The sequence below is a fragment of the Oryza sativa genome, chromosome 1, assembly GCF_034140825.1.
Source record: "Oryza sativa Japonica Group chromosome 1, ASM3414082v1".
NCBI classification, from domain to species: domain Eukaryota; kingdom Viridiplantae; phylum Streptophyta; class Magnoliopsida; order Poales; family Poaceae; genus Oryza; species Oryza sativa.
In genome coordinates this window covers 39,837,615-39,862,248 of record NC_089035.1, presented here as the reverse complement: position 1 = coordinate 39,862,248, position 24,634 = coordinate 39,837,615, and the positions used below count along the sequence as shown (strand labels likewise).

Sequence of the window (24,634 nt, the reverse complement as noted above, 5' to 3'; positions counted from 1 at the left end):
ATATGTAATTAATCAAATGGGTGGGCAATGCATTACATCATGGAATTAAATTAGTGGTCAATCCTCTAATCCCTCCCCCTTTTAATAATTTGTCTAACCCATCAACCAAACTTGCCCATCAAACAGTAACATCTTTTCCCTTATTCTCTGCTTAGTGCTATAGCAAAGTTGCTAATAGTTCCTTGACACATAAGTACAAGTCTACTAAGCAATATCTCTATCACCTATGGCTCCAAGTGCTTGTCTCTTAAAGGCCTCATGGTATATTATCTTCTCAGGAAAAAGAGCTTTTTTTTTTCCTGGTGGAGTTAATTAGCAAGTGATGACCTTTCTTAATTTCTCCTGAGACAAACCAAAATCAAATCTGGTTGGGTGATTTGATGTGTGTGTGAGGATCCACTGGAAAGCAGAGCTTGATCTAACTCTGACAAATTTAAAATTCTGAGGGGGAAATGCTTGGAATCATTGAGAGGCTAGGAGCCAAGCCAGTGGAAGGGGGTGGCCTTTCACACACACAATCCTCCTTAGTTAATTGCTTGATTAGTACATAATGCATTGATTGGCATGTTAAGATTTGGTTTTATATTCTTCCTGTCTCATGGCCATGTTTGGTTTTGGCATCTGATGGAATCAGCTGGGATCCCTAGCTAACAAAGTACTCCATCCGTCTCAAAATGTTTGACGCCGTTGACTTTTTATCACATGTTTGACCGTTCGTCTTATTCAAAAAATTTAAGTAATTATTATTTCTTTTCCTATCATTTGATTCATTGTTAAATATATTTTTATATAGACATATAATTTTATATATCTCACAAAAGTTTTTGAATAAGACGAACGATTAAACATGTGCTAAAAAGTCAACGGTGTCAAATATTTCGAAACGGAGGGAGTAAAACATAACAAAATGTTCCAACTTGAGATGCACACCACCACTCTGCTGGCACTAGCTAAGCTAGATCTCTGTTAATTACACTGGCTTGAGTTGTTAATCAAATCTGGGATCAGATCGATTTGGCGCCATTTCCTGCACATTATATTATTCTAATATTCAGAGAAAGCTTGGGTTTATGGGAGAAGTTTGGCGAAATCAAGTTGGCATATTTTGGGGTGTTTTTGGCAGAAACATGTGTTGGTTGTCCAAATTGTTCTGATGCATGCATCAGTAGGTCACAGCGTTTGTTTTTTTGAGATCATCAAGTACTAATTCTAATAATTAACTATGAAATTTTGTGGAGATCACCTTGGTTTAATCTCCTGTCCTAGTGATCAGAGTAACTATTCATAACTGTGAATTCAAATATGCTGATAAGATAACTAAAGTAAAAGAGACTGATTAAAACATTTGAACATGCAGTTGTACGCAACTAAGTTTGTTTAAACATCAGTTTCGTGACGAAGTGATGGGAGAAAAGAAACATCACGCGCGACATGCCATGAAATCATCTTGATTTAATTTGATCGAATTCTTTTTTATAAAAAAAACCGTGCTTTAATTTGAGCAGGATCTCTTTTTTAACCTACTACATGTGTGCGGCATGTACGTCCTTCGGATGCAACAAAAAATAGCTTAGGTGGTAGTTATTGGTAATTATAATATACGATCGCTTTTCAAAAAAGGACCAAGTGAATATATAAACCAGCTATTGAGTATAATGATATTAGAAACAGTTTATTATAGTTGAATGCTGGAGTACATGATTGACTAAATCAAGACCCAAATGAAGAACACAAAAATACTTAAAAAAACACCAGATTTTAAATCCCGAGCTTCCAAAATTCCAGTGCATAATTTGAATTGCACATTCCATGCAAAAATAAATAAATAAATGAGTGCACAACACATATAAAAGCACACACATGGACCCTAACCAACAACTACTAATGTCAACGTCTCACATTATACAACTAGAAAGAGTATGTCTATAAAATGATATATGCTTATCCAAACACCACCAAGGGCATCATGAAACAAATAAATGAAAAGAAAAAAAACACTGGATAAGGGACTCTAACCCTTTTTTTTTTCAAAAGCTATTTTAATACCTCCCTCTATCTCACAAACAATACTCCATTTTGTACAATTTAAAATTTCTCCCACGAAAACTTCACTTCTAGGGCTTACAACTTACAACCAATCACACTAAATCATGCGCATTGAACTAGAGCCTAGGAAAATATAACCAGAGATCCCACTATTAATTTTTCTGAGAATTGCTAGAAATTAAATCTTCATGGATCTGATAATTTTTTTTTTCAAAACACAAATTAATTACTATCTCCGTCGCAAAATAAGAACTTATAGAGCTGGATACATGTATTAAGAAAACAGATAGAACAATATGGAAGAATATTGTGATTGGTTAAGAAATAAAGATACGTTGAATGATTAAGGATTGTGATTAGTTGGATATATGATGTTGGTAAACATACTCCTGTTCAGATTCGTAGTATTATGTGTCTTATCCGGATAAAATCTCTTATACGTTGAGACATATGAGTATATTTTAGAATAAATTCTAAAAGCTTGAAGATGTTATATTTTGAAACGGAGTGATTAAATTAGTTAATTAGTTAATAATCCCATTGAGAAATGGCATTTCATTTTCCATGGGTGACCACCACCACCACCACCTCCCTCTACCCCGCCCTGAAATCTGAATAAAATCCGCCACTCTCCATTCTTCCTCTCCTCCTCCCCCCGCTTCTCCTCCCCACCTCCGCCTCCGCCTCCGATCCGCCGCCGCCGTCGGCGACCGCCGGAGCCGCGTGTAGCACGCCGTCTCACCCCCGCCCCCCCCCCCCAATCGCTCTCCATTTCCCTCCCCTTTCGCTCGCTGCTGCTCCCGCACGCCGCCGGTGCCCGGATCCCGCTGGCCGACGTCGCCCCTGCCGCCGAGCTGCCTCCTCCTCCCCTTCTCTCGCCGCTCGAAATGGTGAGGCCTTCCCACCTTCCCCGTAGGCTGCTGCTCCTCATCCTCCTCGCGCTTCCGCTCGTGTTCTGGTCGCTGCAAATGATTAGGATTTTTTTGGAGGTCGCGGACAAGAGCTGTTCGTCCGCGCCGCGAGGGTCGTCTCGTGTTTTCTCTCATCCTCTTCTCTTCTGATCTTCTCTGAGTTCGTGCATTGGGGGTGGTCTTGGGGATCTCGGGTTAAACCGCGGTTCCAGTGTCGCCGAGTTCTTTTCTTCCTCTGATTTTTTTTTGGTGTCTCGCGGTTAAAAGTAAAAAAAAAAAAGAAGTTCAGATGGGGGAGATTTCGAGTGGTGAAAACGATGTCGCAGCCCACACCTTATCGTATTTCCCTTCCAATCACGGAGGATGCTGCGTTGAATTCTTACTTAGTTTGGGGAAGACTTAAAGCAAGCTGCCGACGTCTGCTTATCTGAATTTTTTTTTTAAAAAAATGAGGCATGATATGGGGTCAAATGCAGCATTCTGGGAACAGTCGAGTGCCTTGGATTAGTTCAAAAGATGTGAGATTGGTCCAAATTCATGGGCTCCAGGAGCTCGAAATCTTGAATTTTAGCCGAAAGATAGGTATCGATCTGTTAGGGAGCACTATTTGTGTAGGCTTGCAGCGGCTGGTTTCTTCTTTTGGCATTCTTATCTCTTCTATTTCGTGCTCATAGGCTGGAAGGCTGCTTTGTCCCGTTCTCTAATGTCCAAATCTGTTCAATGCATTAGTGCTAAGGGAACTTGTATTCTACTATCTGTTTAATTATCTGTAGTGTGAGAATAGCTGGGAGCGATCTGTTCATCTAAGATGGTTTTTTTGCTCTCTTGAATCTTTGTAATCAGATGTTGGAGCTCTGGTGGTAATTAACCATGGATGCAATGGAGGCCGAGGAAGGTCCTTTTCTGGCTAATGATGCTAAGGTATCATCTTGGCAGTGCTTTTATCTTGATGGCAATGAGAGTATATATTTGTTCTTGACCTACTGTCATTAGCCACCTTACTGGAATCTTATCAACCTTTTCTGGATGTATTTGTTGATACATGATCTAAGGAAATCGTGGTTTATGCAGTTGCATGCCGGAATGTACAGAGCATTTCATCCTGCGGTCTCAAAACTTGTAGCGATTTTCCCTTTCATTGAAGCATCAAGACCCAGAAGCAAATCTGGCATACAGGCGCTATGCTCTCTACATGTAGCTCTAGATAAAGCCAAAGGTCTTCTTCAACATTGTGCAGATTGCAGCAGGCTCTACTTGGTAAGCTTATGTTACCAGCATCCCCATAAAGTTCTTCAGAAGATCCGTGCCATTGGGATCATTAAAAATGTTATATGCTTAAATATATTGTTCATTTTCAGGCCATAACTGCAGAAACTGTGCTTTTGAAATTTGAGAAAGCAAGAACCCAACTTCAGGAGAGTCTTAGACGCGTGGAGGGCATAGTAACAGAAGAAATTGGTTGTAAGGTATGTCATGTGAAAATCCTATCCTCCTAGTACTTGATTTCTTTGAACCACAAAACCAACTCTGCCCAAGTTATGTTATGGTTTTACAATTTAGTACACCATATGGTATTTCCTGACATCTGGACCTGTTGGTGCACAACAGATTGTAGAGATTATTGCTGAGTTGGAAGAAGTGGTATTTACATTGGATCAATCAGAGAAGGAAGCTGGTGACGAGGTGATCAATTTGCTCCAGAGAAACAGGAAAATGAATAGTTCCAGTGATAGTGGGGAGCTTGAGGTTTTTCATATGGCTGCACTAAAGCTGGGAATTACGTCTTCCAGGGCAGCACTCACTGAGAGAAGGGCCCTGAAGAAGCTAATTGAGAAGGCTCGTTCTGATGAAGATAAGCGGAAAGAGTATGTTGTGTCATACCTGTACAATCTAATGAGGAAATACTCAAAATTTTTCAGAAGTGAGGCTGGTGATGATACTGATTCTCAAGGATCGTCTCCATGCTCGCCGACAATATTAGGCATGGAGGACATGTATGGACCCTATGGTAATGGCCGAGCATTCAGCAGACAACTTTCGAGTATTCAATCATTCAATTCAAGGTTTGGATCTTTCAACTCTAGGCTTGGGTCATTCAATTGTAGGCGTAGTGGTCCAAGGTCCGAAAACATGTCGATCCCTCCTGAGGAGCTCCGGTGCCCTATTTCCCTACAACTGATGTACGACCCAGTTATCATTTCATCAGGGCAAACTTATGAGCGTGTTTGCATTGAGAAATGGTTTAATGATGGTCACAGCACCTGTCCAAAGACTCAGCAGCAATTATCTCACCTGTCTTTGACTCCAAATTACTGTGTTAAGGCCCTAATTGCCAGCTGGTGTGAGCAGAATGATTTTCCTGTTCCTGATGGTCCACCAGGATCCTTCGATGTAAATTGGAGACTTGCTTTATCTGACTCCGAAGCGACTGGCTGCGTGTCTCTTGAAAGTTTTGACTCTATCAACGTGAAGAGTGTCAAGGTAGTTCCATTGGACAACGTGAGAAAAGAAGAGCCAGCAAACAACGAATCGGGAACATTGGACGACAGCTCTTGTTATGATTTCGATATGAATGAGGGGTACCGAAACTTACTGCTAATGCTTCATGAAAAAACCAACTTACACATCCAGTGCAGGTTGGTTGAGCAGATAAGATATCTTCTGAAAGATGATGAGGAAGCTAGAATCCAGATGGGCTCAAATGGGTTTGCTGAGGCACTAGTTCAGTTCTTGAGGAACGCTGTGCAAGATGGAAATGAGAAGGCACAGGAAATTGGTGCCATGGCTCTTTTTAACCTTGCTGTCAACAATAACAGGTATTGAATTTAATTTCCATTTATGTGCTGCTTATCAATTACAACTAGCTGAGTTCATCTTCAGTATTTCTACTTAATCTGTAGTTTTGCTTAACCTTTGCTTGTTTATTTCAGGAACAAGGGACTTTTATTGTCTGCTGGAGTAATCGATCAACTTGAGCAGATGATATCAAATCCACGCCTATCTGCTCCAGCCACGGCACTATACCTTAACCTTTCCTGCCTACCTGAGGCAAAGAACATCATTGGTTCGAGCCAGGCTGTGTCATTCCTAGTAGACCGTCTGTTCAGTCATGAGGCCCGCGACACAAAAGGCAGCTCTTGCAAGCATGATGCCCTATACACACTATACAATCTCTCCAACCACCAGGCCAGCGTACCGTCGCTTTTGTCTGCGGGCATTGTGGAAGCTCTTCACTCTCTCCTTTCGGAGTCCCTGGCGTCTGAGGGCCTGGGTTGGACAGAGAAGGCCCTTGCAGTGCTCATCAGCCTTGCGGCAACCCAAGCTGGCAGAAAAGATATCATGTCCACCCCAGGTCTGATCAGCACCTTGGCGATGCTGCTGGACACCGGCGAGCCAACAGAGCAGGAGCAGTCGGTGTCCTGCCTTTTGGTGATGTGCTCAGCCGATGACAAGTGCATCGCACCGGTGCTGCAGGAAGGAGTGGTGCCTTCCTTGGTTTCCATCTCGGCAACCGGCACAGGCAAGGGGAAGGAGAAGTCCCAGAAGCTGCTCAAGCTGTTCCGGGAGCAAAGGCAGCGAGATGGGGCACAGCCTGTGCCGCAGCAAGCTCAGCAGCAGCAGCAGCAGCAGCAGCAGCAGCAGCAGGCGGGAGAGACCGGTAACGGCACCATGGTGTGCCGCCGCGACTCAAAACAGCTGTGCAAGTCTAAATCGAGGAAGCTAGGAAGGACTCTGAGCTCACTGTGGAAGAACAGGAGCTTCTCCCTGTACCAATGCTAGCAGATTTTTGAGCTGAGTTTGATCAGTGGATATGTACATCTTTTCTTGTTCCATGTTTCTCTTGATCTTTCTTTTTTTTTTGCCTTCTTTGTTGTTTCCTTGTGTAAAGTAAAACTATCTTCCCCCCCTTCTCGGTGGGGTGATGTAGGCCATTTCCTCTTTGTTTTTCTTTGCCAAGATATGTGCATAGCTCATCTTTCACTCTACTTAACAAGTTCAGATCAGATCATCAGATTGTCTCCCCTGAATCCATATGTTCATAGCTCTCTTCACTTCATTTCACAAGTTCAGATCAGATCATCAGATTTTATGAATCACAACTAACATGTTAACGTGTCTATACTCTATACAGGTTCACTCATGCAGATACTTGTCTTCAGGAGGCCCAACTGCTCAAGAAATTCAACATCAGACAGCTCAAGAAGGTAGTACTACCAATCTTGGTACAGTAGTTAATTAAATTAAATATTGTTGAATGCTAGTACCTCATGGTATAGTTTTGTCCCAAGATGCAACAGTGATAAGATGCAGGGTTAGGCTATGGCTTGACAGGACATGGAAGCCAAGCCAGTGAAGACGATGACATGAGATCAAAAAGGAAGAAAATGCCACAGGAGGCAAGACAGTGATTCGAGGGCCGACATGAATGAAGAAAACTCGTGGACTGGCCTTCAAAGTTTGTTGGTGACATTTCAGCCTTGGGCCCAGGCTACTAGTGTTGTGCAAGAGAGACCTCTGTTGTGTTTGTCTCTTAGGGTCAAGACATGATCATGATGATGATGATGATGCCACCTTTATCTCAAAAAATAATGAGATCCCAAAATATAAACATTTTTAGCTATAAATCTAGACAACTGTGTGTCCAGATTCATAGCCAAAAATTGTTATATTTTGAGACGGAGGTAATATAAGCTAGCACTTTGAATCTAGATAGGCCTCTATAAAGAGCTTGTAGTATTAGAATATATCTAAACTCGTACTATATTACTATATTTCATACTATATTACTGTATTTTAGGACGGAGGAAGTATGTGTCGGCTTTGACATCAACACGAATTCTGGACCAAGTATTTTTCCAGTAGTGCGATGCATATACATCTATATGAACAGGTCTGAAATTATTTTTCTTAGGCTTTTTCTCTTCCCATGAATGGCAATTGGATGGTTCTCATCACCTCCACTTTTAATTATTCAAAACAACATACATTCTTCCATATATAAAAGGTTAAACAATAAATTACACTAACCTAAAATGAAATAAATTTACAATTACGCACATTTATAAAATTCCATGTAAAAAGAATTCAAACTCAGATGAAAATAAATTAAAACTATAAAATGAAATAAAGTTGCACATTGCATAACACTACAATTTTAAGCTCAGCAATGTGTAATTTTAGGTGACTGAAAAATTACAAATTTTCATATGCCCTTAAATCTAGCAAATCTCTTGTTATTAACACAGACATATGAGGGTGAATTTTCTTGGCCATTGGATCCAAGCTTTAACAACACATGATATAGGTGTGCGCTATTGAGAGGTTGATGGCAATGATGATAGAGATGAACCATGGATATGTGATTGTTGGAGGATAGCCCCACCCATCACTTTTGACGATCGAAAAATGACAAGGTCTTCGATAATTGGACACTATTTGACAATGGAATGGATGGATTAGAACGAGTTCTCCAAAAAGAAAAAAAATGGCTCGTGGAGAACTTGACAGGTAAAAACGTCTTGGCAATCTAAGAAGGATGTTGTCAAAAGATTAAAAAAAACAACGATAATTCTGATAACCTTATACACAAAAAATAGACGACAAGATTAAAAAGGATGGAGTATTGAAAAGCAAATAGACCACTCGAGTATCAAGCAATCCATAGAAGACCATGGAATGGCATGGTCCCCTCCTTGTCTAGACTCATGGAACGGAAGAATTAGTGGGGACTATAAGGATAAATTTAGTCCACGTGTCTACGTAAGAAAATAAATAAGTAACATACTTTAATATCATGTACATACGACGAAAAAACAAGAGAAATTATATGATGACGACTATATAAACCATTATTTATACGTGTCAAGAGAAAATTAACGGTTACATATACATAACCTTTTTTTGAAATGCACGAATTCCGTATCCAGAATACAATTTTGATATGAACTACGAAAAAATTCCATGTTGCAAATCTGAACCATAGGTATGTCAATTGCATTTGTTTATACTTTAACTAGGGAAACACATGTCACATACTCATGTGCAGGTAAATAGCCGTTTCATTCCAAGGACATGGCATCACGGCAAACTGGAAATGTTATTTAGCACAATTGTGTTATCAGCGCACACTATTTCAGGATTTTTTTTTGATGAACGTTTTTTTTTTAAAAAAAAGGTGTGTGCATGGGAACACAATTTCGCTGAACAACAACCCACATGGCAAACTATAATTTTATTTTATTTTCAGAAAACCTAGATAACGGTACAAGACAGTACCTGATACCTGTTGTGGTACCAGCTGCATGATACCTGATACCTGTTACCCAGTACCTGTAATACGTAGTACCTGATACCTGTTATACTCGTGCAAGAGAATAGTTAATATGTCTATCCTGTTGCAACGGGATTCCGTTTTGTAGCAGCCCTCTTATTTTTATTAAAATATAAAAAATATTTTTTTCAAAGTATTATAGATCTCTACTACACCTCTAACGCTTTCCCGAAATTTTTACATCTAAGCACATGCAACCTTCTAATTCCAAATATGAGTAGGTAATGGATGTAGTTCTATTTTTAATCAAGAAGCCCACATGTGTGTGTGCAGTGGTCTTCCATCGGACTTAATGTCAAACGAAATATAACAAACTAATGGCTGCTGATCATTGGACAAATCACTAGCTCGTAGCAACTTGTTTAGGTCTAATTGATTGTTTGTCGTCAGAAAAGAAAATCTTATTACCATTTGCAATTGGTTGGATCAACCATTACGAGATAGGGCACCGTACCGTCATGCCGTTAGTCTCGAGCTTTCTTCGTCATTTTTTTTCTTAATCCATATTTGACTTGGATGTTGTTTTCGTTTTGAAAATTGGAACTGTAGCGGTCGGTTGAAATATAATCCATCTGCTTGGATCATCAAAATCATAATATTATGTGTGCTAATAAATCTTGATTTGTTTCACATAGAAGCTGCATCAACAAAGTTAATTGTAATACTAGCGAAACATGTTAATGGATCATTTGCTTTGTGCCTGCTAGCTAGTTTGATTAGAAACAGAATTCAGGACAATATATGCTCACATTTGGAATTATGAGGTCGCATGTGCTTAGATTAAAAAAAATCGGAACGCTTTCTGGAGGGCTTTCTTTTTTCTTTTCCTTTTTAACAAAAAAAAATCAGCCATGCGCCGCTGACACGGAGGGCCCAGGAGCAAGATTCAAAAGTGGACGTCCCACGGCCCACGGCCCACGGCTCTCCCTCCCTCACTCCCGCCATTTATTTGTGGCGGGAAATCGAGCATCCGAGACGGCAACGCCTCCACCCACTCAGCGGCAGCGCCACTGTGGCAGGCAAGAGAGAACTAGAAAAGAAAAAGAAAAGAAAAGAGGAAGAAAAAAAAAAAGAGGCGGCAATCCGAACAGGGACAGAAGCGGAGTGCGTGGGGAATCCAATTCCATCCCAATCCTCTCTCTCCCCACCCCCCCTCCACGCCCAATTTGTTCTTCCCTCCCCCCCATCTCCTCCTCTCGTGCGCCCACGAGCCTGGTCCCCTCTCTGCCTCATTCCAATCCCCCTTCGTCTCCGGCGACGACAGGAGGAGGAGGAGGAAAGAGGAGGATCGCGGCGCGGCGGATGTCGGATCGGGAGCTCCGCCCGCTGCGATCGATCCGTACGTGACGCCGATCGCGAAATGATGCGATGCCCGGCTCCTGTTTTGATTGATCCCCTTGGATCCTTGATTGCCTTGATCTTTCCTCTTACCTCTTTCTTGTTCTTCTCCTGTTGGGTTCTTTATTTTCTTGGTTAGTGATTGGATGCTGCAGAGGAAGCAAATGAGTTAGTTGCTATTAGTGCAAGGTTGCTATTAGGGAGTTGTTACCCATTTGTGAAAAGGTGGGCTTTCTTTTTGGTTGTGATTAGTGGTAAGAGAGATCACTGATTTTAGTATTCGGGGATAAAAAAAGTAGATATGGGAGAAAGGAGAGATCAGTGTTGATTTGCAGTCTAAAGGCTGTAATCTGAAGCGATAAACTAATCGGGTAGCAAGATGCCTTTCCTGTCGCTCCTAGATGTGCTTTTCTTGTGCGATTCTTTCCCTGTTGCGTGTGTATACTATATGCTAGTTTAAGGTCAAGGTCGCAGCTTAAAATAATTTGGTGTCCGCTTTGACAAAATTAGATGAGAGATCAGTCTCTTCCCTTTTGAAAGAAGAAAAGAAAATAGTGACTTTCTTCTTTACATATGTCCTGTTGTGCATCGGAATAATTTTTTCACTGCACTCTCTAACAGTCTAACTTATCAGTTCTGATTGTGTTCTTATTTTTGCTTCAGTTGATGCTCTAGATTGCTGAACATAGGATGTAGCTAGAATGATGTCGTCTTCACATTTCAGGAATTACAGGCGATGGGAGATGCCTCTTTAGGTCTGTTGCGTACGGTGCCTGCTTAAGGAGAGGAAAGCAGTCGCCAAGCGATAGCATCCAGAAGGAGCTTGCCGATGAGCTTCGATCGAAAGTGATTGTTCAATGTTCATCACTTGATGGCTATGCAATTCAGTGAACTTGTGTGATCCACTGAAGAACTTTTTTTTGTCTGTTCCAGGTAGCAGATGAGTTTGTCAGGAGAAGAGGGGACACTGAATGGTTTCTTTTCCTTCCTGTTGTCTATTTGATGCATCTTTTACCTTTGATGATACTTTTGCAGAAGCAGAAGGAGTATAACTAAAAATATGCTTAAAATGACAAACTAATCACTTTTGCTGGTTTATCCATATGTGAAATTCTCATGCAACGACTGGCTTTAGCTATTACTCCTACATGTTTGCCTTCTGGATTTCATTGTTAACTCATAGTCTAATGATGTTTCAACCATAAATTTTAAAAAAGCCTCAGTCAGATAATGTATTTTTTTTTCTGGTTAATCTTCATTATGATGGATAGGTTTCTTGAAGGAGATTTCGAGAGCTATGTGAGACAGATAAGAAAGCCTCATGTTTGGGGAGGAGAACCTGAACTGCTCATGTGCTCCCATGTTCTTAGGTAGGTACCTTTCTTGTGTTATCCATATCTTCCTCTGCATAATTGCAATTGTTATTGAGTGATGCCATATTGCAGGATGCCTATCACTGTTTACATGTATACCAAGGGCTCTGATAGCCCCAGGATCATCGCCGAATACGGTCAGGAGTATGGCAAGGACAATCCAATCTGCGTGCTCTACGATGGTTACGGACACTACGATGCGCTGCAGCCATCTCTTGTAAGAACACAATCAAGGCTGTGAGTATAGCACTGTACAAAATCTGACAATGGCCTACTCATGCTATTAAGTTCTTTTGCTTCAGTCTTCTTTTTGAGGAACCATCCCCCTGTAAAATTTGCAGGAGAGGAATACAGATAACCGAAGATTACGCTACCTAAGATTGTTCTCAAGGACAGTATCAAGATCCTCTGCTACATGATTTCACAAACTGTATAGTGGTATTGTGACACATATGAAATGCTAGCCTGGCTTTACTGTTCCATATTTCATATTTCAAGGCTGATGATAAATAAACTTCAGATGTGCAACTCTTCTTCCAACCAGAAATTGAATACATACCTGACATTATGTATAGAAAAAAATATGCATACTTAGAATCCTGGTTCTGCAAAAACATTTGTATTTTTAGATCATGGAAATGACACAACAACTAATAAGTTTGTTGGAAAAACGAAAAGGAGACATACAAGGTGATTTACAGCAAAAACAACAGTAATGAGTCGGTAATTCACAAAAATGGTGCCAAAGAGGAGGATACTTTTAATAAGAGCAATGATAATAAGAAGCAATCCCATTGGCGTTGAAATGGATGATTTTACATACAAGCCACTGCCTTACATCAATTAAAATACAACAATTAATCTACTTTGTCACCGCCTACTCTTCAAGTCATTGACGCTGTCCATAACACAACCGATAAAGGGGAGGGCGAGGCATGGAGGCCACTTGACATGTGAAGTGCTTTTACACCCTAATCTTCTGAAGCAAAACTTTGGGTTCACCAATCACATCATTACAACATTAGCTCGGAGATCTGGTTCTCCAGCCTCAGCAATCGTGCTTGCCTGAGCAAGTGCAGTTTGCTTGGTCATGTTTTAGCTTCTGCATAAATCAATTTCAATATATGAGAGACTTATTTCAGATGTAATTCTGTAACAGTTCCATTTTAATTCCCTGAATATATCTGTAACTTAGTTACTAATAACTCTACCTATACATGCAAATGAAACCTGTTGGGAGTTTTTTTTTTTCTCTGAAGAGATTTCTGAAGTGGAGCTAGCATACCTCAACTTGGCCCTGAAGCTCCTTGATGTAGGTTACAGCAATATCCAACATGTCTGATGTATTCGTTTGCTGTATATTTGAGAAGAATCCAGTAAATATCACATCAAACATTTTGAACTAATTTCGATTTATAACCGAGGGACAAGCACAGCTCCAATCAGGTTCAGAATTGTCAGGTTCAATTGGTAGAAATGACCCAAACAGTTCATTGAGTTACCTTGTCCATGTTCGGCACGAGATCCTGCAGCTTCTTCAGCCTCTTGCTAATCCTCGTTCTCCTCTCCTAAAACAGCACAGAGAAAACATGAGATCTCCATACCAGCATCCAACATCGATCGTATCATAATCATATCATATGCAAAGATGGGTGAAGGGAAAATTGCCAAATTATGACTAACCCTCTCAGCGATGCTCCGCGGGTGCGTCGCGCAGCCGCGCTTTGCCCGGGCCCTGCAGGCGACGGAGTCTGGCTGGAGCTGCAAGAAGTCATCCATGCCGGCCATCTCCAGCGACGACTGCTTCGACAAGCCAAACTGGATAATCCCAAGAAATGCAGTTTCAGCACAAGGGCAAAAACACAAATCTGAATTGTACCCATGGCAGTGTGGAGTATTACCTGGGAGTCGATGTTGCTGAAGCTGGAGACCATGTCGTCGCCGTGGTCGCCGGCGGCGGCGGCGGCGACGCGGGCCTTCTTGCTGCTGCTCGGGGGCGAGAACATGATGGAGTTGGTGTCGTCCCAGGAGCTCATGGAGAAGTTCCTGGAGGAGAGGAAGGAGGAGGACTGCGCGCCGTGGCCGGCGCCATCGCTGGAGCTGTTGCCGCCGCCGCCGGTGACGATGCTCTCCCCGATGTCGGGGATGAGGCCGCCCATCTCCGATATCTGCGGCAGGTCCTGCCGCGAGAAGCTCCACTGCGAGCTCAGCCTCCTGTGCGCCATCGCGCCGGCGTCGCCGCCGCCGCCGGAGTAGCCGCCCATCCCTCTCGTCGCGGCCATGCCATTGCCTGCAATTCATCACAGGCAGCACGTCAGTTTTTGCAACAGATTCTTCTGTCAGTGAGTGGTCATAACTAATAACTCATAACAATCACGTCAGTTTTTGTAAGTTTTGGCCAATCTTTAAAACAAACTACTGTATAAACGATAAATCTCTTATATTACCAAAAAAAAAAATCTTTCAAGGTGATACAGTACTACAGTAGTATGGTACTCCCTCCATCCCAAAATATAAGGTTATGTCTTATATTTTGGGATAGAGGTAGTACCTCGAAGATTAGTTACTCCCTCCGTTCCAGAATAAGTTCATTTGTTTCCTCTATTTCATCCCAAAATAAGTTAACTTTATTTTTTAATAATTGTTGCATCGGAATTTATAAAAGTAGTGGATAAATACATTTGGAGTAGATAAAAAGACAAATAATTGCATTAAATTTGATAAGTGAAGGTATTCTAATTTTTTTTATTAATAAGTATAAGTAGGTGAAAAATAAATTTGTTTTGGGACCAAGGGTGCCGAACTATAACGTTGCTGATTTTTTTTTTTGTGATTTTTCTCCTATTTTCGCGTTGTCTCTCCTCCGCGCGGTTTAATTTTTGTCGTGTTCTTTTCGATTTTTTTTTCAATCTGCAGCACACGTGTTTTCAAATATTTGACTTGAAGGTTTTAAAATTTAAGTTGAAAGTTTTCCAATTTAAGTTGAAAGTTTCAAATTTGAGTTGAAAGTTTTCAAATCTGAGTTTAGAGTTTCAAATTTTTATTTGAAAATTTTAAATTTTAGGTATGTTATTAATTTTTAATAGAAAATTTTAAATTTTATTTGAAAGTTTCTTTCATTATGTTAGTAAAAATTCTAAAAAAATAAAAATCTTATCTTAATTATCATCATTATCTGAAACTAAACAGAGTTAGTTAAGTTAACTTTTGTGACTGATTTTGGCAAGAACCTTTTGTTGCAACTTTTGGTTCTAACCATTGATACAAAACTAGAAATGAACAATTTTCTTTTCAGAAAGCAAGGACACCAAACAGTACTGCAAGAAACGACACAGATGGTGAAGAAACTATTTTTGGCCCCATCAAACAGCAAATGTCTGTGTAAATCGGCTAAAGAGTAAAGACAATCAGTATGGGGCATCCATTATCTAAAAGCCTACCCCATGAAGGCATAAACAAAAGCTAAGCTAAAGCCAAGGCTTAATCTAAGCTAGATCTAGCATAGCACCTGGCCATTACTCAAGCTGGATATTTGTCATCGCCTTTACATCTTATCCGTGAATGCATCTGATCCGATATATCAGCCCATGATGAAAAGTTGCAAGTTGCAACAGTAATGAATTTACCATGATCGATGCAGTAGCAATTATTAATGCCGTCCCTGGTAATATTTTTTTTAACCTTTGCTTTACAGAAAAAAAAAACTCCTTTATACTCCTTTGTTTATATTCAAACTATTTTATCATGCTGAAAAAAGGCAGTGATGCAGTATTGCTCGAATATACTATTGGCCCCAGCATGACTCATACGACAAGATATGTCTGCCGTTGCTGTCACTCACCTTATGCATGGTGACATTAATCAACAAAAATGGATTGACTTTTCAAACTCAACGAGAACCTGATATTACTATAACGTTTTATCCCTTCTGAATTAACCATGACCATAGAAAAACAAACAATATATTTTTGTTGGTGACATTTGCATTATGCATGATTGGAGCATAGCTGACAGAGCCAGCAGGTTAAACTAACCGATACACTTATCTTAAATCATACTCCTACCTGCACCAACAAGAATCACTTATCTTAACCTTCCGAATAAATATAAGAAAACGGCATTTTTGGGGGACTTATCTTGCACCTTCGAAAATAAATCAAAAATTAAATCCATGGGGCCCGTTTTGATCGACAACAAAATTATTTTTCTGGTGCGATAGAGAGAGGTTTAGTAGCAGGTGCAGTGAACCGAGTGGTACGTGCTTCATTGTTAGGAAATGAATTCTGCGGACACTGACATGTGTCCAGGTTCGCTGCAAGCAGATGGCCGCCAGCAAGTGCGCCAATAAACGGTCGCAGTCATGTCGGCAACATACAATGCACCAGCCTAATCATATCAACTTGATAATACTGTACATTGTACTAAGTATGTTGCAGCACATAATGTATAGGACAGTGTCACGCTGCTTAGTACTATTCCTTCAGCTGTAATTACTGGAGACTACCTATATTTAGCCCTAAGTTACATTAGTAACGGACATTTTTTACTATAAATCTGTGTCGTTGTTGTGTTTTGGATCAACATCCTAAATATAAACAATATGACTTTTTATAGTCAAAATATTTAAAAATTATTAGTGATTGAAGCTATAATAATACTAATTAACAGTTACATGTATTTGGAAAAACGGAGGAAGTCATACTAAACTTGCTAGGCAGTACTCAAGCTCTACAATTGGAAATATAACGGTCGAACTAATAACTATAAACCTGATGCACTTATATAGGAGTAGTACACTAGATACAGTGTGCGAGGATGGGATTCTTTTCCATTTCTTTTGTTCTACTTCTTGCCAGAGATGCATTATTGCACTGTCACGAGCACCATTATTGAAGTTAATTAAGCTTACTTGTGTACAGTAATAACAGCACATATGCCCCTGGAGTATGTGCCAGTGGGGGACTCGCATGAATATAATAGTGGGTCAATTATGATAGTAGAATATGATACTAATATGGATGAGATGAGGTTCTCGGATAACTAATCAGGATACATAATTTATTTTCTCTCTCTCACTCTCTGTTTCCTTCTTTGATTAAAATAATTTAGTCCTAGCAACCCTTCATGACATTTGCCAGCCACCCAAAGGCAAGCTATCACGTATCAGAGACGCGAGTGATCGATCGGACGGCGGAGCGCGAGTCGCCGCGGGGAGCGGGGAACCAATCGGACGGCGACAAGTGCACGCAAAAAGCTAGTAGCGAATATGGTGGCACACGCAAAGGCAAAGCTAAACCCGTTGCCGTCGCCGTCGCCGTCGCCGGCGACGGCGAGATCGACGGATTCGTCGCCGGGGAGGGAGGGGAACGTACCGTGCGGGTCAGCCATGAGGCGGGAGAGGAGGCCGGCGGGGGAGCTGCTGTGGCGGAAGAGCGGGACGGCGGCGGAGGAGGCGTCGACGTGGATCTCGCCGGAGCCGCCGTACGCGCGCTCGAGCGGGTGCCGCCCGACATCGGCCGCCGCCGCTGTGGACGTCGTCGTCGTCGTCCGGCAGCTGGACTCGCAGGAGGTGAGCCCCGACGACTCCGCGGAGAAGTACCTCCCCACCATCTGCTGCTGCTGCGGCGGCGGCGGCGGCGGAAGCTGATGCTGATGCTGATGATGATGCAGCTGATCGACAACCCCAACCCCGCGGCCCCGGATCACCGAGTCGGCGATCGACGCCAGCAGCGACCCCGGCGCCGAGCCGTACCTCGCCAGCCCCCCCGCCGCCGGCATCGGCGGCGGCGGCATCCCCCCGTGCGGCGCCGTCATCCTGTTCATCTCCGGCGGCGCGGCGGCGGCGGTGGTGGTGGTGGGTGGAGGCGGAGGCGGAGGCGGAGGCGGAGGTGGACTTGGTTTTGCAGGTTGCGGCTTCGGCTTCGGCTTCTGCTTTGCCTCCGCTGCTTTTTAGCGGGTTCGGGTCGGCCTGGGAAGGGAAGGGTGACGTGGACGGGGCGACTCCCACGATGCGTGTGCACATGTGTGGGTGTGGCCATGTGCCTTCACAACCCACGTCGGATCTTGACAGCTCGGATGGTTAGCACACGTCGGGATACGGATACCCCCGGGGGTGACTTGGTCAGCCACGTCGGCTCAGGTGGTGGGTCGGCCTGTTTGACCTGCCATCATGTCTTAACTAGTGTAGAGTAACTGAAACGACTTACTACTACTAACTTTCTTTTCAATCTTTTCTTCTCTTAACTTAGGTTGTGTTCTTCTAAGTTCTCAAAACTCATATTCCTTCTTTTTTAACGCGCACGCTTTCATACATAATGTGTTATTTGCAAAAGTTTTTATAAGAAAGTTGTTTAAAAAATATATAGTGATGCATTTTTCATGCGTTTCCGCGTGAAGAGGAGAGGTTCCCTGCACCTCCAAAAGAACATAGCTTTGGACCTGTTTTGGAAGTTTAATATTCTAAGAAGCTACTGGTTAGTAGCCAAGTTATAAAAAATGAAAAAGCTGGGTTTTCCAGTCTATGACTTTTAGTTCATTTTCTAGATTATACAACTACATCATCATAGAATCTTAAAAAAAATGAACTGTTTAGGGGGAGCTTTAGGGGGAGCTTTGATTCTGAAAGAAATTGCAGCAGCTAGAAACCCCTTAAATAGGTGCAAAGTGACTAAACAGAGCTATTTTAACGTATCCCGATGTCTTGAAATTATTAAACGTTATTGTTTGTAGCTTTTCAGAATTATTAGCACGATATACGGAGTAGATAGCTGCGCCCACCGAATCCTATCTTGTTTTTCCCCCCCTTTTGCAGACGGCAATGAAATCCTATCCAATTATTATTATTATTATTCAGTGAAAGGCTGAAAGCTCCACACACATATACGCAACAATAGATGCATATTCTAATTTCGCAGTCGTTGTGTTGGCACTCTCTGAATCACACGAATTAATTTTGTTGGAAGAGAATAAAAAAAATCCACGTCACGTGAAAATGCAAGTTGGGCTGGGCTTTTTTTCCCGCGCCGACCTGAAAAGGTAGTTAATTGTCCACGCGACCCACACATATAATTTGTGCGCGTGCGGAATCCGTCTTGTAGTTTCAAGTTGTAACGAAGTGATCAACTGAATTTCTTTCTTGGCGAACGTACGCACGCACGCGTCCGTTTCGTGGCAATCTCCGGCCTTCTTTTGACTCCTCGTGTGGATGGATCGATCGGCCGACCATCTGGCTACTACTACTAGGGTGTAGGAAGGATATTTTGCAGCTAATTGATGGCAAAAAAAAAAAAAACTAAAGTCAACCATAGTTTTGTTTCTATGTAAACTCTCCTTTTGGATGGAGAAAGCATCAGAATTTAGATACATCTAAGGTCGAGTTTAGTTCTAAAATTTTTTCTTCAAACTTCTAACTTTTCCATCATATCAAAATTTTCCTACACACAAACTTTCAACTTTTCCGTCATATCGTTTCAATTTCAACCAAACTTTCAATTTTGACGTGAACTAAACACACCCTAAATCCAATGTTCGTTTCTTCGGTTAGACATATGCATTCTGCAGGAATGAGATGCAAATCTGATTAAGATACATGTTTAGCTTGGTTTCCGTTAGCACGTTTTTCAAATTGCTAAACAGTGTATTTCGTACGAAAACTTTCTATATAGAAATTGCTTTAAAATATCAAATAAACCTATTTTTCGAATTTGAAATAACTAAAACTCAAATATTTTTTTTGAAAAGAATCAGCACAAGATTGTGCTATTTCATTGAATATAGAAGGAATAAAATACAACCCCTAGGGGTGAAGGAAAAAAAGACTGTTCAACATTTTCAAGATCTACAGGCGGCCGGTTAGGAAGAAATTCTCTGAGCATCTTTGCACCTGCCATGGTTCAGGTTCTTGCCTCATCTTTTATTTTAGCCATAAGGCTAGGGGCTGTGGTCTCCTTTTGTTCAAAGACATGTTGGTTTCTTTTCTTCCAAATTTCCCAGACAATTAGTAGGGTAAGGGTTCGCAGGCCTTTCTTGGGGACACCCTTGATATTGGATAGCATTTCCCACCAGTCTTGGACGCTCTGACACAGATCCCATTGGCTTGGATCCAGTTGTGATATGCCACCCAGGTGGCCGTCATACTCCAGATCCTTCTAGTGTATCTACAGTGGACAAGGAGGTGGCTTGCTGACTCGTTTGTTGTGCGGTATAGAGGGCATGCCCCGTTGTTTGGCCATCCTCTAGCCACCAGCCGATCCGAGGTCCAAACTCTATTCTGGATCACAAGCCATGCGTAGAATTTGCATTTTGGGGAGCCCAAGATTTCTATATTAAGGTGTTGAAGTTGGTGCCCGTGGTTCCATACATTGCGCTTTATAAGCCGAAGCGATCGAGTATTCTCCATGGTTTGACAGCTTCCTGGTGATTTGGTCATGTTCGTTTTTATCAAGGATGATGCCCTGTGTTGCGTTCCACAGGGAGACAAGTTGGTTGATTAAATTCACCGTGAAGTGGTTGTTGCCGTTTAGGTTAAGATTGTCAATCCAAGCTCATTTTCGATGCCATCCCGTAGTGTTTCCCTCTTTTTCTTTTGATATCGCATAGACTAGCAAATGATTTTTTTTAGGTGCCCATATTTAGAGCCTCATTGGTTGGCCTAATAATTCAAAATCAAAACCATAATTTAAAATTTCAAACTTAATTTTGAAGAAGGTTTTAAGATATTTTCAACGTAATCTCTTTTTAGTATTGGTTTTTTAAGTAAAAAAAATACATATATAAAAGTTTTACCTATAAATTAATTTATATTTCATAATAAGCTGTTTTGATTTATTAGAGAATATGCGCAACCGATAAGACCGGACCTTATTCTTCACCCTCATCCCATCTGAACGAGGCTGTCACGCAAATCTTTAGGTAAACATCTACTCTATCTACGCATTTAGCAACCTTGGAACGGAGGAAATAATACAGTAGTATGTCTCCTCTGAATTCAGCATCTGGAGTTCTGAATCTTCTGATCCAAATTAAAGCGAAAAAGCCTGCAGAATTCAGATGGTTGCGTTGGGTTGGTTGGTTGGTTGGTTCGTGGTGGCTGCCAATCTGCAATGCCACCCAACCCAAGGACACACGCACGCCATGGCCGTCGTCGTGCGCACGCACGAGAGGTTGCCGTCGTCTTCTCCGTCCTCCCCATGTGAGCGGCTACTATTTTACAGGCACACACACACTACATAATTACTAGACTAGACTAAACACGCCCCGCCCAATCTAGTACCGGATCGCTGCTGCCAGCTGCTTGGCTAGCTATGGCTGCAACACGACGACGGCCATGGCGGCTAGCTACGGCATCGATCTGCACAAACAGCAGTACACTGTTGGCTATGGTTGGCATTGGCCGGACGTAAGCATTCATGATCATATGCATAATTGCAAGCTGATTGGGGAGCAAACTGCATCGATCGATCATCGATAAACCGGCCGGATATCTGGACACCTAGCCAGACAGCCTATTTCGCCCCCGGGTGCGATGCGATGGCTAAGATTCTCTCGCTGTGGCTGATGGATCACTGTCAGATTAAGGCCCTGTTTAATTTTCGAGGGTGAAAAGTTTTAGCGTGTCACATCGGGTATATGGACACACTTTTTTGAAGTATTAAACGTAATCTAATAACAAAACAAATTATACAGATTCTGCCTGTAAATTGCGAGATGAATTTATTAAACCTAACTAATCCGTTATTAGCAAATGTTTACTGTAGCACCACATTGTCAAATGATGACGCAATTAGCTAGGCTTAAAAGATTCATCTCGTAATTTACACGCAATCTGTGTAATTAGTTTTTTTTATCTATATTTAATACTCCATACATGTGTCCAAACATTCGATCTGATATGATGAAAAATTTTTGCGTGGAAAATAAACCGGGCCTACTTTGGAGTACGTGTGATTCTCAACTCTCGAATAGGCATTGCTAGCTTAATTAGCTGCAGCTATGCCTGCATCAGCTCACATCACTGATGACTTCATGTGCTGCTTCTGAATATTTTTCTTGATTTCTTCAGAGAACCGAGGGGGGTCGTCGTCCTACTGCCAAAAACAGAGATTTATTTTCAATAGATCGTACTGTCAAACCTTAATTAATTACTACTCTTACTTGTCTTCTCAAGATAGTTTGGCGGACGGATTAAGTGACTGGCATGCAGATTAGCTGTTGCGTGTTGATAGTACAGTACATGCATGTCAAGAATGCCTGAACCTGGAACCGGTTTTTGCGTTAACCGGCCTTGACTTTCGATAATTTTATACTCCCTCCGTTCCATAATATAAGAGATTTTAAGTTTTTGCTTGCATTGTTTGACCACTCGTATTATTCAAAAAATTTATGCAAATATAAAAAATAAAAAGTTGTGCTTAATGTACTTTGGATAATAAAGTAAGTCTAAAAAAATAAATAATAATTCTATTTTTTTAATAAGACGAGTGGTCAAACGGTGTAAACAAAAACTTAAAATTTCTCCTTCTTCTTCTTGCCCCTAAACCCAGCCGAACCAATGCCTAACCCTAACGAAAAGCTTTTCGATATCCGGTGATGCTTGCAGTACTAGCAACAGATTATATTATATTAAGCTGTGTGCGTTTGATTACTCATCAACAATTGATATATATAATTAATTATTCCCAATTGGGCATGCATGCATGTGGATGCTGCTGAAACCAAAGCCCATCACACACGAACCCTAAAGTAACATCAAGCTTTAGCTATTAGCTAGCTAAGCTAGCTGCCTGATCGCCAGATCTGCTGCAAAAAGTACACTGGGCAAGTACAACTCTCGCTGAATCCAACGAGATGACGAGATTTTTTGGGCGCCAAGTTGCAGGCTCTCTCTCCTGATCAGGCTGCAATTAGCTAGCATGATCTGCATCTGCATCCTCCTCTCATGGGAGATAGAGAGAGGTAATTAGCTAGCAAGTGGCAGCTGCAACTACTAATCTCAACTGTATTAGATTAGATTATTAATACAAGTATTAAGTTAATTACTTCCTCCGTATTTTAATGTGATACTGTTGACTTTTTATCAACATTTGACCGCTCGTCTTATTAAAAGAAATTTATGTAATTATCATTTATTTTATTTTGACTTAATTTATTATCAAATGTTCTTTAGATCTGACATAAATATTTTTATATTTATAAAAAAAATTAAATAAAATAAACGGTTAAACGTTTGATTAAAAAATCAACGGCGTCATATATTAAAATATTAATACTGACTGAGCAGTACTTAAGCCACGAGGGTAGCAAGTGCTTAATTAGCAGTAGCTTGTTGCTGGGCGCTGAAAAGATAGAGATCGTCGTTTTCTAGCGATGCTGGCTTGTGGTGGTGCACTCGCCACGGAGCTCAACCCATCGCCAGCGATTTGGTCGTCGCGAGCTCTCTATTTTTCTTCGAAAAATTAATTGGTCAGCAATTCAAAAGTCTAATCAGAAGAAGAAAAAAAAAATCTATCCAGCTAGGTAGTACTCCGGTTTCTAACGTACGACGTTGTGGATTGTTTGGACATACGTATAACTACTTGTTTATTGAAATTAATAGTGTATATAAAAAAATAAGTCATGCTTAAAATACTTTTAATAATAAAACAAATTATAATAAATACCGTTTCATATCATAAGTCTCTTTTAATTTTTTTCGTCAGACTTATTTAGATTTGATCAAGTTTATAGATAAAGTAGCAATATCTACAACACCAAAATTATTTTATTAAATGTAACATTAAATATGTTTGTTTGTGTTAGAAATATATCTATATTTTTCTATAAAGTTTGACTAAGAAAAAAAAAGCCAAAACGATTTATAATATGAAACATATGAAAAAATAATTACGTATTTTTAATAACATAAATAGTAAAACGTACTCACTCCGTTTCTAAATATTTGACACCGTTGACTTTTTAGCACATGTTTGTCCGTTCGTCTTATTAAAAACTTTTGTGAAATATGTAAAACTGTATGTATACATATAGGTATATTTAACAATGAATCAAATGCTAGAAAAAGAATTAATAATTACTTAAATTTTTTGAATAAGACGAACGGTCAAACATATTTAAAAAAAAATCAATGGCGTCAAATATTTAGAAACGGAGGGAGGATGTATAAAAGTTAACCGTGTCATACTCTTAAAACCAGAGGGGATACTTTGCGTACAGGATCTGTGTGATTGGTTGCATTGACAGTGTGTCAAATTATTAAGCCCACAGGCCACACAACCTATGGGCCACCAAAGCCCTTCTGCACAATCCAGCCCAGATAGCCCATGCACATACACATCCATCTTATCTTTTTTGTTTTTCCTTTTTCTCTCTTTGTCTGATGGTGGAAGAGGATTACACCTCCGGGTTCTGCATCATGGAAGCACACAGCAGAATCTACTCTTATCTATAAACTTTTTTATGAGGTCAAAAAAGAAAATCTATCTATCAAAAAAGAAAAGGTGTTGCTTTCCAGTCTGAAATATACCTTGAGAATTGAACTCGTCAGAGCCCTGAAAACTGCTTGATTTTGTGCCCGTCTCCTTCGTCTGACTCGACGCAGTTCGCCATCAGCCTTCTTCATGGTAATTTGGTAACCCAAC

General features: G+C 40.9%; 3 protein-coding genes across 5 annotated transcripts; 2 read left to right on the top strand and 1 right to left on the bottom strand.

Annotated features, from left to right (window-relative positions):
* The first annotated feature begins 2,654 nt into the window (after positions 1–2,654).
* Positions 2,655–6,966, top strand: LOC4325040 (U-box domain-containing protein 45). The gene is made up of 6 exons (XM_015758356.3): positions 2,655–2,936; positions 3,801–3,878; positions 4,029–4,214; positions 4,316–4,423; positions 4,566–5,773; positions 5,888–6,966. The coding sequence occupies exons 2-6, from the start codon at positions 3,828–3,830 to the stop codon at positions 6,735–6,737; spliced, it is 2,403 nt and encodes an 800-aa protein (XP_015613842.1). The 5' UTR covers positions 2,655–2,936; positions 3,801–3,827; the 3' UTR covers positions 6,738–6,966.
* Positions 6,967–9,793: 2,827 nt separating this feature from the next.
* On the top strand, positions 9,794–13,104 carry LOC4325039 (uncharacterized). 3 transcript variants are annotated; one of them, XM_026022409.2, is made up of 6 exons: positions 9,794–10,627; positions 11,351–11,472; positions 11,560–11,600; positions 11,898–11,996; positions 12,072–12,216; positions 12,341–13,104. In XM_026022409.2, exons 1-6 carry the CDS (start codon positions 10,030–10,032, stop codon positions 12,416–12,418), a joined length of 1,083 nt encoding a protein of 360 aa, XP_025878194.1. In that variant the 5' UTR covers positions 9,794–10,029; the 3' UTR covers positions 12,419–13,104. The 3 variants fall into 3 exon arrangements, with proteins under 3 accessions (XP_025878194.1, XP_015613862.2, XP_025878195.1); XM_015758376.3 differs by having other exon boundaries at positions 12,072–12,236; XM_026022410.2 differs by having other exon boundaries at positions 12,302–12,488.
* On the bottom strand, positions 12,737–18,162 carry LOC4325038 (transcription factor bHLH128). Its single transcript, XM_015758367.2, has 6 exons — positions 17,372–18,162; positions 13,901–14,289; positions 13,683–13,817; positions 13,502–13,567; positions 13,285–13,353; positions 12,737–13,101 (listed from the first exon to the last, which is right to left on the bottom strand). The coding sequence occupies exons 1-6, from the start codon at positions 17,820–17,822 to the stop codon at positions 13,048–13,050; spliced, it is 1,164 nt and encodes a 387-aa protein (XP_015613853.1). The 5' UTR covers positions 17,823–18,162; the 3' UTR covers positions 12,737–13,047.
* Positions 18,163–24,634: the final 6,472 nt, after the last annotated feature.

Coding starts and splice junctions, on each gene's coding strand:
- LOC4325040 (XM_015758356.3), top strand. CDS start 3,828: ATGGATGCAATGGAGGCCGAGGAAGGTCCTTTTCTGGCTAATGATGCT. Junction 4,424..4,565: donor CAGAAGAAATTGGTTGTAAG/GTATGTCATGTG, acceptor GGTGCACAACAG/ATTGTAGAGATTATTGCTGA. Junction 5,774..5,887: donor CTTGCTGTCAACAATAACAG/GTATTGAATTTA, acceptor TGTTTATTTCAG/GAACAAGGGACTTTTATTGT.
- LOC4325039 (XM_026022409.2), top strand. CDS start 10,030: ATGCTCACATTTGGAATTATGAGGTCGCATGTGCTTAGATTAAAAAAA. Junction 11,601..11,897: donor AGAAGAGGGGACACTGAATG/GTTTCTTTTCCT, acceptor TATGATGGATAG/GTTTCTTGAAGGAGATTTCG. Junction 12,217..12,340: donor ATGCGCTGCAGCCATCTCTT/GTAAGAACACAA, acceptor TAAAATTTGCAG/GAGAGGAATACAGATAACCG.
- LOC4325038 (XM_015758367.2), bottom strand. CDS start 17,822: ATGAACAGGATGACGGCGCCGCACGGGGGGATGCCGCCGCCGCCGATG. Junction 13,818..13,900: donor TCAGCAACATCGACTCCCAG/GTAATACTCCAC, acceptor GGGATTATCCAG/TTTGGCTTGTCGAAGCAGTC. Junction 13,102..13,284: donor AGCTTCAGGGCCAAGTTGAG/GTATGCTAGCTC, acceptor TGATTTATGCAG/AAGCTAAAACATGACCAAGC.